The sequence below is a fragment of the Rana temporaria genome, chromosome 6 (genome assembly GCF_905171775.1).
Source record: "Rana temporaria chromosome 6, aRanTem1.1, whole genome shotgun sequence".
NCBI classification, from domain to species: Eukaryota; Metazoa; Chordata; class Amphibia; order Anura; family Ranidae; genus Rana; species Rana temporaria.
The window spans coordinates 65,728,005-65,740,725 of record NC_053494.1 but is presented as its reverse complement, the minus strand read 5'-3'; the positions used below and the strand labels follow the sequence as shown (position 1 = coordinate 65,740,725).

Sequence of the window (12,721 nt, the reverse complement as noted above, 5' to 3'; positions counted from 1 at the left end):
TGGCCGTAGCCAATCTGGGACCTCCAACTTTTCTATTCCCAAAAATTTGAACATCTCTGGAAGCTCTAACGGTTCAGATAGTAAAAATGAAAGTGGCCCTTTCTTAACAAATAATGCGATCGGGTATCCCCAGCTATAGGTCCCACCTACTGATTTAATTTTTTCCAGGAGTGGGCGTAATTGTGCTCGCCGTTGTAACGTGGCCCATGAAAGGTCTGGAAGAATCTTTATTGCCATTTCTTCAAACTTTATTATCTTTGCCTCCCATGCCTTGCGACTAATTATTTCTTTATGTGCATAATGATGGAAACGACCTATCACATCTCTGGGTCTTGCCGGATCGCTGGGCCGTGGCCCCAGGGCCCTATGTAGTCGATCAAATTCAATCTGTTTCTGTTCCTTTATTAATTCAGCCCCTAGCTGCTGGCATATTGTTTGAACAACTCTATGTAGAGATTCTCCCTCAATTTCTTCCGGTATCCCTCTAAACCGAAGATTTAATCTCCGACTTCTGTCTTCGATCTCTTCGAATTTCAAATGTATAGCCGAGCTCTGTGGTCTATAAGGGGGTTCTTTTTTCCTTATCTCCTCTAGCTCAGTTACCCGATCTTCCAACTTCACCACCCGTATCCCTTCTTCTGAAATTTTATCTGAGAGTGCTTGCATCTCAGATCTAATTAATTGCAATTCTTTCCGATGTCCCTCCTCAAGTCGGGTCACCAATGTTTCCATCTCATCCCTTGTCGGGAGGGCCTGAAGGATCGCCATCTCATCCCTGGTTGGTAATGCCTGTAAAATCGCCATTAAATCTATTCCACCTATATTATTTTCCGCCATGTTCTTATGTTCCCAGCTATTTATCTCCTCCTGCTCTTGCCCCCCTTCCGTGGCCTGTGGTGTAGTAAGGCTCATCCGGGGTGCTGCTCTCGAGATCTCCGGATATTCTGTCCCCCTTGTCTCTAGCACTGAGGCTCTTGCTGTGGCAGTTGCTGCTCTTGTACGTAAGAAATAGTCTTTGATCTCTGGCTGTGTCAGAGGGGTCAGTATTGTTTTTGTTGAATTTTGTTGCTGCTTTTGCTGTGGGATTGCTTCCTTTTTTTTCTTTGCTACATTCATCCCGCTGCTGCCAGCAAGATAAATACTGCTTAGTCCCACCGGTTTTTAAGTCTCTTTTTTAAACTTTATTTAGTCAGTAAAAAAAAAAGTCCTGATGTGATCACCCGTATATTCCAGAACATATACCAGCCCGTATACCAGCCTCTTACTGGCAGCTTAGGAATGTACAGCTTAGGAATGAATTCCCACCTCCAGCCCTTTCAAGCCCGTCTTCTTTTACTTAGATTTATAAGTTCAAAAGTTCAAAGGTTCATAGACTCCTCTACTCCTCTTCACATTTCACATTTCCTTGTAACTTCTTTTTTTTTTTTTTTTTTTTACCTGGCCTCTTACTGGCAGCTTAGGAATGTACAGCCACTTTGTACTCACCGCACTCTTCCCGTCTCTCTCCCAAGCCTCGAGGTCCCTTGTTCAACCCTGTGGTGCTAACTCACAGCCACAGTCACATCAATAGTCTTGGGGGGGTCCGCTTCCCCCCCCCCCGCTTCTCACACGCAGCACACAGCTGACTTCTCCCTCTCCTCACAGCGCAGCGGTGTGTGTGTATCGGCTCCCTGTCTTCTGTTCTCAGGTTCACTCCCACCTTCTCACACACATCACACGCTGGACGCCGCACGTTCAGCTGTTGAACTGTCTCTACTCACCGGTTGTGAGGAACCAACCAAAACGAGTCAGAAAAAAAAATGATAACCAGGTGAAATTATCTCAGGGCTTCTCAGGACTTTTCAGGGCTTTCAGGCTGCCAGAGATTTCCAATAGTTTTCCGGGCTTCCAGGGCTAAGAAAAGCCTACGAATTTCACTGCTTCAGGTTCAAGTTCTCATTACAGCTCTGCATTAGATCAAGTAAAAAACTTCCAGGTTTGTATAACATTCAATCTATTTAGTATTTAGTGAGGAGAGGTGAGGTATAGCTCAGCTCAGCGTGTGTCTCCTCACTCCACCATTGTTAGGCCACTCCTCCCCCTGCAGTGCTAGAAACATCCCTTTTCATACCTGACCACCAAACATGATGCTCCAAAGTCTGTAGGGTGATTGTGACGCCAGGATGGCCAGACAATACTAATCTTCCATATATGAGTTATAATTATATATGTTATGTTTTCACACTTGGTGACCTACCATTCATGTGTATAGCAACATTTGATTATTTGAATATTGTTTACTCAACTTTTTAGCACTACATTTTCCATTTACAGTACCTTATTCAACAATCTTTGTCACATTTGTATGTAGCAGCTTTCCACATTTCACCATTGGGTTGGGTTAGCGCAGTATTATTCACTTTTTACACTTATTGTTTTTAATGTAATATATTCTAACTGTATGTCCTCTCTTCTGATGTATACAGGCAGCAGAGATTGACAGAATGCGTTATGCGCTTTTCATGTCATATTTCGTGCTGGTGCTGATCCAGTGCATTCTCTCATTCTTCAATGATCAGCCACCTTTCTTCTCCACCATGAAGAGCGAGTTGGTATGTGACATATATTTTTACTTCTCAGTTTTCTTTGCTTCATAGTCTATAGAATTTTTTAGACAGTTTGTTCAAAAGAAGAAAAATAGCTGACAGGATGACCTAGCAACACTGTCGGGTCAGAAAAGTCAAAGACCTTTTCTGCATACTTGTTTTAAGTTATTATGAAATGCAGAGGGTCCATTTGGCAGCCAGACAACCCACCTTTGCATAATGAGACAACAGCAATAGTGTTTCCATCAAGAAAGGTTTTTCATAACTGTCATTCATCACAAAATGCAGTTAAAGTTACAGGTGTCCAGAGCATGATAGGTATATAATCTATGTCTAGGTATATATATATATTTTTTTATGCTATTCCGTCCTAAAGTGCAACATAGCTGCATATAACAGAGGAGATTCTAGTAATTACACAGAGTGACTTTACAACCACTTCAAGGAATGATGGAGTATTTTGTACTATTAGCTACAAATTCAGATAGTTTGGAAGTAAGGGATTTCACCCCTGAGATTGGTCTACCTGAAGGGTCAGTTAAACTCTTATGAATTTTTGACAGATTACAGGGTTGTTTGGATGTGTAGTATTAAAGTGGTATTCAATCAAGGACCCTGCATTCACTATATGTGGTTTCCCACAATACACGAAACATGGAAATGCAATAGTTTTAGTAAATATAAACTGCTAAATACCTTTTCTCATCAGCAGTTAGAGCAGTTTTGTGTTTTATATTCGTCTCTGGCATAGCACTGGTTGAAGCTTGTAGAAGAAGTTTTAATTTCCTTGGATCGTTCCAAGGAACGTTTTATTGGGTCCTTGGATCGTTCTTTACTTTACATTGTCTTTGTATCAGCCAGTTGCCTTTTTCATAGTTGGCCCGGTCCATCACTACCACCCCCCCATTTCAGTCTGCCGGTTCTGACATGATTCTGAGCATGCACACTGGGATAAGACCACTAGACGGCGCATGCGCCATTCGTTTTAAGTACTTGTATGGCACTCGGCCCATCATTTGCATGGGGTCACGCCTCATTAGCATGGATCACGCCCACTTCCACCTACGACGGCTTACGCCGAGGGAACCCAGCGTAGTTTGGGAGGCATGTGCTTTGTGAATTCGGTGCTTGCCTCTCTGCGCTACGTCGGCGTATCGTATATTGGATACGCTACTCCGGCATAAATATGCGCCAATGTATGTGAATCCGGGCCAAAGTAGATCCAGAGGAAAGGAGAATGCAATTATGGTCTCATTTTTTTCTAATCGGGAAAAATGTCTTCCTGAACCTCTAAGGAAATCAGATCAAATCAACAGGATACTCCATGGATCAACAAGGCCTTGCTGTCGCAAGATGTTATACTGTACTACCTGCCTACACATTCCAGTGTGGGTTAGTCTTTAGTGGGCTCAGAGACAGAGTGGCATCTTACCCATAAATAAGATGGTTTGCAATTTCAAAGGTTCAGATTTATGACATTTCAGAAGATGAGGACAATGGCAATAGTAGTTTGCAGGGCGTCCAGCTAACCAAGCTGAATAACAGGTTGGAAACGCTAGCCTTTCTGAAGATAGACCAGTGCCGGGACAAGGTCATTTGGTGCTCAGGGCGAAGGAGACAAACTGCGCCCCCCCCTCCAATTATCGTCGCCGTTCATCATCACCAGTGTGACTATCTGTGCCTCTCTGGAGATTTCCGCAGATTTTCTTGCCTACTCAGAACCCTTCCCTTTTGCTAAAACATACTTCTCCCTTATAAAGGGCTTTTGCAAGAATGGAACATTTTCTCTCCTGCTACCCCTAACAGTGGAAGTTATTCCCCCCACCCCCTGTATTTTACAGGGGGGGGGGGGCTCTTTTTCTTGCACTACTTTTAAACAAAGTACCCTAAAAGCCAGTCCTCCTTGCTTCCCTGAGGCTTTTCCTATGAACTTTTATGAGAATGTCCTCCTCCTTCCCCCTTTCCTGCCCCAAATTCATGTCAAGCTCTTTCTTATAATTCTTATGGATAGGGTCAGAAATGTCATGCATGACTACCTGCCATGTATTATCTTATCTTATCATGACTCCTCTGTCACTTGATCTATGCTTAGCACAGCCACTGGTCACTAATGCATTAGTAATTGACCAGTAGCAGTAAATTAACCCCTTTGTGCTGCATTTGTTGTACCAGTGTCAGGGTTAATTAATGCCCTAAGCAGCACAAATGGGTTAGTTTTAACTGGCACTGGTCAGCCACTAATGCATCGGTGACCAGTGGCAGTACATTAATCCCCTCATGCTGCATATTACAGAAATTAAAAATAGGTAGCATTAGTAATTAACCTCCCCTCAGCCTCCTCCCCTCCTCCAATCGGATCTAGACAGTTCATTATTATTCTGCAGCAGGTGGTGCATATCACACAAGGCATGTGGTGCATATCACACAAGGCACAAAAAAAAAGAAAAAAAACAGCAAAAGGGACAGTACTTACATTCAATGCAAAGCATCCCTTGTGCTTAGGTATATGCAGCATATAGCGTATGTTATATGCAGATCAGCATACAGAATGCAGAGCCCAGGAGTATGTAATGCAAAACCCATTGTACAGAATACAGCATGCAGTAGTACCATCCCAAGGCCTTTAATATGTAACATACAGCCATGCATTACATTCTCTTGCTCACTGAACTTTGTATGCTTTACTGTCCCCCATCCCTGGTCTTCCCCAAGCAAAAAAACCCCTTCCCTCAAGTATTCTACCTCTGTGTCCCCTCTTCCACAGCTCACCTTTGCCCCTCCCCATCAACATCTCACTTCTACACCCCCAGTTCACAACTCACCTCTGCACCCCCAACCACATTATCTCTGCACCTCAATCTAAAGCTCACCCTACTCCACAGCTCTCACCTTTGCCACCCCCCATGTTTCACTTCTGCACCCCCAGCTTCCCTCATGGCTCTCACCTCTGCACAACCCCCACACCCTCCACAGCTCTCACTTTGCACAACCTGCCTTCTGCAGCTCTCCCCTCTGCACAGGGCTCCCCCTTCCCAGTTCTCCTCTCCCTCTCTGCACAAATCCACCTCCTCTACGCTTTCCCAGTTCTCCTCTCTGCATACATCCCCCCCAGCTCTCCCTCATGTGCAAATCCCTCCCAGATCCCCTCTCTGCACACATCCCTCCAGCGCTCCTCCATGTACAAATCCCCCCAGATACCCTCTCTGCACACATACCCCCCAGCTCTCCTTTCTGTACAAATCCACCCCAGCTCTCCTCCATGTACAAATCCCCCCAGATCTCCTCTCTGTACTCATCCCCCAGCTCTCCTTTCTGTACAAATCCCCCTAGATCCCCTCTCTGCACACATCCCCCAGCTCTCCCCCATGTACAAATCCCCCCAGATCCCCTCTCTGTACACATCCCCCAGCTCTCCTCCATGTACAAATCCCCCAGATCCCCTCTCTGCACGTACCCCCAGCGCTCCTCCATGTACAAATCCCCCCAGATCCCCTCTCTGCACACATACCCCCCAGCTCTCCTTTCTGTACAAATCCACCCCAGCTCTCCTCCATGTACAAATCACCCCAGATCCCCTCTCTGCACACATCCCCCAGCTCTCCTCCATGTACAAATCCCCCCAGATCCCCTCTCTTAGCACACATACCCCCCAGCTCTCCTTTCTGTACAAATCCACCCCAGCTCTCCTCCATGTACAAATCCTTCCAGATCCCCTCTCTGCATACATACCCCCCAGCTTTCCTCCATGTACAAATCCCCCCAGATCCCCTCTCTGCACACATCCCCCCCCAGCTCTCCTCTCTGCTAACCCCCCCCCCCCTTTCACTGTTCCCTCTCTAAGCACATATTCCCCCACAACTTTACAGAGAGCTCTGCCTGCTGTAGCACAGGGCCGAGGAGGAGTTTCAGAGCTTCTCGGCTCCGTGCTGCAATGTTATCAGTAGGAGCAGCAAGCAGGGACAAGCTGCATCTGGAATCACTAGCTTACAGTGCTGGGAGCAGAATTGTGCTTGAGGGCAGCAGCAGTGAGTGCTCAGAGCTAACACAGAAAAGCCAGGAGATGAGAGGGCTGCCAGAGGTGAAAAAAGTCCTGGTGATGCACACACTTTGTTGCTGAACTTCTGCTGGTTCCTCCTCGGCGGCTCCTCCCGCAGCTTCGGCAGTAGCTCTCTTATCTCCTCCTCTTCCGCCTCCGGCCGTGAGTGATGTCACACCGCTGGGACGGGACAACAAAGTCCCTTTCTAGGGAGAGAGAAGGGGCAGCACTGACAGGTATGGCTGGTGTGGACTGTGTAGGCTTGTGCCGGGTGCAGGAGCGCACTCGGCACATTACAGTAGTAAGTTAAAGATGACTACTGTAAGCTAGCGGCGCCAGCTAGTGTGTACAGTGAAGCACACTGCAGGCACTTCACCTGCACCCCCCTCCCGCCCGCAAATCAAACCGCCCAGGGCATCCGCCCCTGCCTTGTACCGGCCCTGAGATAGACCGTGTATTTTTAACTTAATTTTTAACTGTTTAAAGCAAACTTTTTTCTGCAAAAAAATTGTACTGCAGCAGCACAATAATAAAAATAAGGCATTCTCATGGACATTTTTTCCTATATCTTTTTGAATGCCTCAGGATCCTTAGACCCAGCGTGTTCCAATATACAAATACAAACTGTGCTTTCTAAAATTAATAGCAGGGCCACCTTCTACTCTGAGATATTGGTTATTGAGTATAATTTTCAGTCTCAGAAACCAACTGCTACGAAGCAAGTATTTGCATATTGGAGAGCCCCGAGTTGTAGTGGATGCTGTCATTACTAGTGTGGGTTGAGTACTCTTTTTCACCTACCTTGCTTCAAAAACTCATGCAGCACCAGACCTCATGCCAGAACACATCATTGTTATGATGGTGCAGACTATTAACCAACAACTAGCCAGTCAATACTACAGTGAAGCAGAGAGGAGAGAAGGAGGCAGCTTTCAGTATGCTGTTCTGGGATGAGTAGAGGTAAGTAAAACACTTCCACCCTATTAAAAACTTGAGAATTCCTTTTTCGTCACTTTCATTTAAGTTTGTATGTCACTTGGAATACACTGCAACACACACTCTGTAGGAATATGCCCCCGTTACAATAGTTCAGTTCACCGGGCATCTAGGTAGATGGGTACATTACATCTATCTTAAGGCTCTGTTCACACACCTAGGCGTTTTTCTACTGTAAGCCTCAGCTCTAAAAATGCCCAACAAGACAAATCCCATTCATTTCAATAGTCCTTGTTCACATCTGAGCATTCTGTCGCCTGAAGCAAAACGCCAGCGCTCAAGTACAGGAGCTACTTTTTTGGTAGATTACAGGCGTTTTCTGCTTTTTACATTGGGGACCTTTTAACCTGTCAAAATCGCGCAACTTTCTTCCTGAAAATTATACATTCAGGTGTGAATGTAGCCTAATGACCACTGGCAGTGGCAAAGTGCAAGGTGAAATCCTTTTTTTCACTTACCCACTCATCAAGGGCAGGTTACTTATGCTGAAAAATCTTTCAAAGCCATTTTTCGAAAAAACGAACATTCGGCCGTGAGAGCAAATGATAGTTCCATCATGTAATGACCGATAAATCATTCAATGGACATAAATTAATTAGTTTTTTGTATGTTTTTTTCGCATATACAGTTGTGTTTAAACGTTTGCATGCCCTGGCAGAAATTTTGAAATGTTGCCAATAATATTGAAAATATGACTGATAATGCCAAAAAACTGTCTTTTAGTTAAGGATAGCAATCACATGAAGCCATTTATTATGACATAGTATTTTGGATCCTTTTAAAACAATGATAACAGAAATCACCCAAATGGCCGTGATAAAAAGTTTACATACCCTGTAATGTTTAGCCTTGGTACAGACACAGAAGGTGGCACACACAGGTTAAAATGACAATTAAAAGTTAATTTTGTGGCTTTTAAAATCACAATTAGCGTTGTGTATAAATAGTCAATGAGTTTGTTAGCTATCACAAGATGGAAAAGCATATAAAAAGATATCCTAAGCCTTGAATATGCCAGTCAGTACTGTTTAATCACTTATTAAGAAAAGGAAAATTAAGGGGCTCTTTTGATACCAAGTCAATGTCAGGTAGACCAAGAAAGAGTCTGGTATGGATTTTAAGAGGAACCCCCAAGCCAAAAAAATGGTGTCCCCCCCCCAAAATCCATACAAGACCCTTATCCAAGCATGCAGCCTGGCAGGTCAGGAAGGGGTGGGGACGAGCGATCCTCCCTCCCCCTCCTGTGCCACTCCAGGCCACATGCTCTCAACATGGGGGGTGCTTACTTTGGAGCATGTTGATTGGGACTAGGGCCTCTTCCCGACAACCCTGGGCGGTGGTTATGTGGGTCTGCATGCAGGGGGCTTATCATAATCTGAAAGGCCCCTTTAACAAGGGGGGCCCCAGATCACTCCCCTCCCCATGTGAATGAGTATGGGGTACATTGTACCCCTACCCATTCACCAAAAAAAAGAAGACGTGTAGTGTTATAAAAAACAAGAGATGGTTTTTGCAAAGTCCTTTATTAAAAATGAAGAATGTGCCCCATCGTAGCTATGTGTCTTCTTCCTCCGGTTCTTTTCCCTCTGCTTCTTCTCACGGTTTTTCTCCCTGTGCTGTGTCAGGTCCAGGTTCAAGAGATATCTTCAAACCTTTTTCTGTCATCTCTGTGTTGTTTTCCATCTGATTTGCAGTGCAATATTTTTAGACCAGTATCAACAGAATTTATAGAAGAATACCAGAATAACTTATCACTGCATGCTTTAACCTTTAATAGACCAAAAGGAAGAAAATAAGAGAATTCCATTGATAGGAATTACGAACCCTTTAATGTTTTTTTAAAGTGGTAGTAAACTCCGCTTTTGAACCAAAGGTAAGCCTATAATAAGGCTTATCTGTAGACACAGTAACTATCTCCTAAACTTCCGATGTTTAGGAGATATTCACACTGGATGTAGCCAGTGACATTTTCAGCGCATGCGCTCTAAAGCGACGGCCTACCCGTGCCGTTCCATCAGAGCTCTGTAAACCATGACTCCCATGTGCATGTGCAGGAGTTACAACATCATGGCTCAGCCATTTACAGGACCAGAGCCAGCGAACATGGAAGAAAGACCGGGGGAAGATGGAAGCCTTGTTAACGGTGACAGCACTTTGCTGCAGGGCTTCATTTTAAGGCACGGTAAGTATTTCATAATGTGAAAGGCCGTGGATCACTACCGCTTTAAGGAATACTGCATAACTGCATTATGTTGTGTTTTTATATTTGTTTAGAGTGAAGATTTATCTTGCATTTGATTCATATTTTTATTATTATTATTATTGCTGTTATAATTATTATTCTAGAATCCAAATCCTGTGACAGATGCTTCTTTGATTTCCCAAATGACATTCAGCTGGTTTACTGAGTAAGTAAAACCAAACATTAAGATCTGCTATATTTTAATATTGTATATGACGTTTTAATAAAAAAAAAATAGTGAGAGGTGTTCAGTCATGTTTGTAGTTAATATGTGGTGTTCATACTCTTAATGAAGTCTATAGATATAGACACACGCCAAGCAGAGGATGCTATTTTGATTCTAAAAAGTCCACATACCATCATCAATCATTCTTCCATTTTACAGGGAGCCATGTAGCCATCAAATACGGTACAGTCTTTGAATTAGGTGTGCTTACTGATTATCTCTGCATGCTTTATGTATGGATTTGCAGCCACATGATTTTTGGCTGTTTTAGTTCAAAGAGAAGTATGGGTTTAAAAAAACTCAATTTTTTTTAATATTCACCTAAATAATACATCATCATTCTGATGCTGCATCTGTCCCCCGCCAGCTCTGCACTGAGAACTAAGCAATCTCTCAGTTCTCTCCTCTACTCTGAGTGGAAAGCCAATGACTGTTGGTCACCAGCTCTCTGCTCTATGCCACCAGCGCTCACTGGAGCTCTGGGCTGTAGAGGGGGTGGGATCCTAACATTAAGCCCAGGTTTACACTGGGCTGCGGGAATGAATCCATGCAAGTTCATCTGAACTCGCACAATTTCACTCCTGCTTGTCAGTCCCGATTTCGTGTGCGATTACAGAGACATCTGTGCAGTTTCTGCATAGATATCAATGTAAATCGCTGGCCAAAATCGCAAAAAGCAGTACAGAAACTACTTTTTGAAATGGGTGCAGCACCGCAGATGCAGAGTCGCACCGATTAGGACAGTGCCATTGCCGGCAAATGCAGCCGATTTGACATTTCAAATTGCACCAGTGTGAACCAGGGCTCAAGTTGGGATCTTTCCAGGGCCTGGACCAGCTGAACGGAGTGCACTGCTGTGATCCATAGGAGAAATAGAGCCAAAATAGCTTTGGCCATACTTCTTTTTTAAAGAGCAGGCTCACCTATTAAAGCGTATAGTTTGGCATAGGGGGTGAGATTTTGTTCTAGTTCACATTATTTGGGCCTATCCATTAAGGTGTCTAAATTAAGAGGTGTTTTTACAATCATTGCCAGATTTAGCATTTTACTCTCTAATCTGACTCTGGAACTAATAGTGAGAAATTCTTATTGTCCATTAAAGCAATCCTTTCCTCTGACATTTGATTAATAAACTGTTAGGCCTCGTTCACACGACTGGGGAACTTGTCGTAAAAGAAACGTTGTTTTCCTCAACGAGTTCCTTGTCAGGCTTGTCGAGAATCTTGTCAAGCTTTCTTTGCGTACACACTGTCAAGACCAAATCTCCTCGTTCTCAAACACGGTGACGTACAACACGTACGACGGCACTATAAAGGGGAAGTTCGATTCCACTGGCACAACCCCTGGGGCTGCTTTTGCTAATCTCATGTTACTGCGTGTTAAGTAAAAGTTTGGTAAAAGACGATTCGCGCTTTTCAGTCTATTACAGCGTGACAAATGTGCTATCTCCATTACAAACGCTACTTTTACCGAAGGTGCGCTCCCATCTCATACTTTATTCTGAGCATGCACGGGTTTCTTAGCATACACACGATTGTGTTTCTCATCGTAAACCAGCCCGATGAGAAACACGGTGAGGAAATTGAGACTCCCGACGAGGAAAGAGAGAACTTGTTCTCTTTTTTTCTCGTCGAGTTCCACAACAGTTTTCTCGGTGAAAAACATACACACGACCGTTTTCCTCTGCAAAAAAGCTCTGCCACCAAGTTTCTTGATGGATTCTGTCAAGGAAAACGGTCGTGTGTACGAGGCCTGACACAGAGAAATTATCTGGTAATGCAGGTAAAGAAATTACTTGTTAACCACTATACATGTCGCTTTTTGTTTGAAGCCAGGAACTTATGTCTTGATTTTGCCTATTATCCAAATAAAAAGTTATGAAAAAAATATGGCACAGAAATTTGATGTTGCTTAGTACTACCCTATCACTACCCTACTTATCCACTCACTTTTTGCATTTGTTTTATTTATAAGGATTATGTTCAGAGGTTACAAACAACCATTGAAAGCTGAAGATATTTGGTCCCTGAGGAAATCCGACACAGCTGAAGAAATTTTACAGAGGTTCTCAAAAGAGATACAGAAGCAATGGTATAAAACCAAGCCGTAAGTGCCTTTTAGATTGAAAAAACTACTGTATATATATCTTTTGTTCCTATTACTGTTCTATAATAGTTTAACCCAGGGGTCTTCAAACTTTTCAAACAAAGGGTCACTTTATTGTCCTTCAGACTTTAGGAGGACCGGATTGTGGCCTGCAGGGGCAGAAAATGTCAGTGAGAATAAATATGGCCTCAGGGTTGGTGGTCAATATTAGGAAGAGTATTCCCCCTATTAGTAGAAGGAATAGTATCCCATCATTGTTATCCGTGGAAGATATAGTGTCCCATTGTTGGTGTCAGTGGGAGGAATAGTGCCTCATATCAGTGGAAGGAATTGTGTCCCAAGGGCCAGATTAAGGCTAGCAAAAGGCCACATCTGGCCCTCGGGCCGCAGTTTGGAGACCCCTGGTCTAACCTATTCCATTTCACATGAACTGTTTATATGTTTAAAAAAAAAAACATTTTACTTTTAGACATTATGTAGTTTAATAGGAGATAATAGATTAGGAAATGGAATTAACTTTTGCCAGGCAT

General features: G+C 43.7%; 1 protein-coding gene across 2 annotated transcripts in view; it reads left to right on the top strand.

The window, feature by feature from the left end:
* Positions 1-12,721, top strand: part of LOC120943546 (multidrug resistance-associated protein 1-like) — a 264,397-nt gene that overhangs the window by 52,466 nt on the left and 199,210 nt on the right. For both annotated transcript variants that reach the window (XM_040356912.1, XM_040356911.1), the window contains exons 6-8: positions 2,466-2,591; positions 9,964-10,025; positions 12,060-12,191. In XM_040356912.1, the coding sequence (XP_040212846.1) occupies positions 2,466-2,591; positions 9,964-10,025; positions 12,060-12,191 (320 nt within the window). The remainder of the gene's footprint in view (positions 1-2,465; positions 2,592-9,963; positions 10,026-12,059; positions 12,192-12,721) is intronic.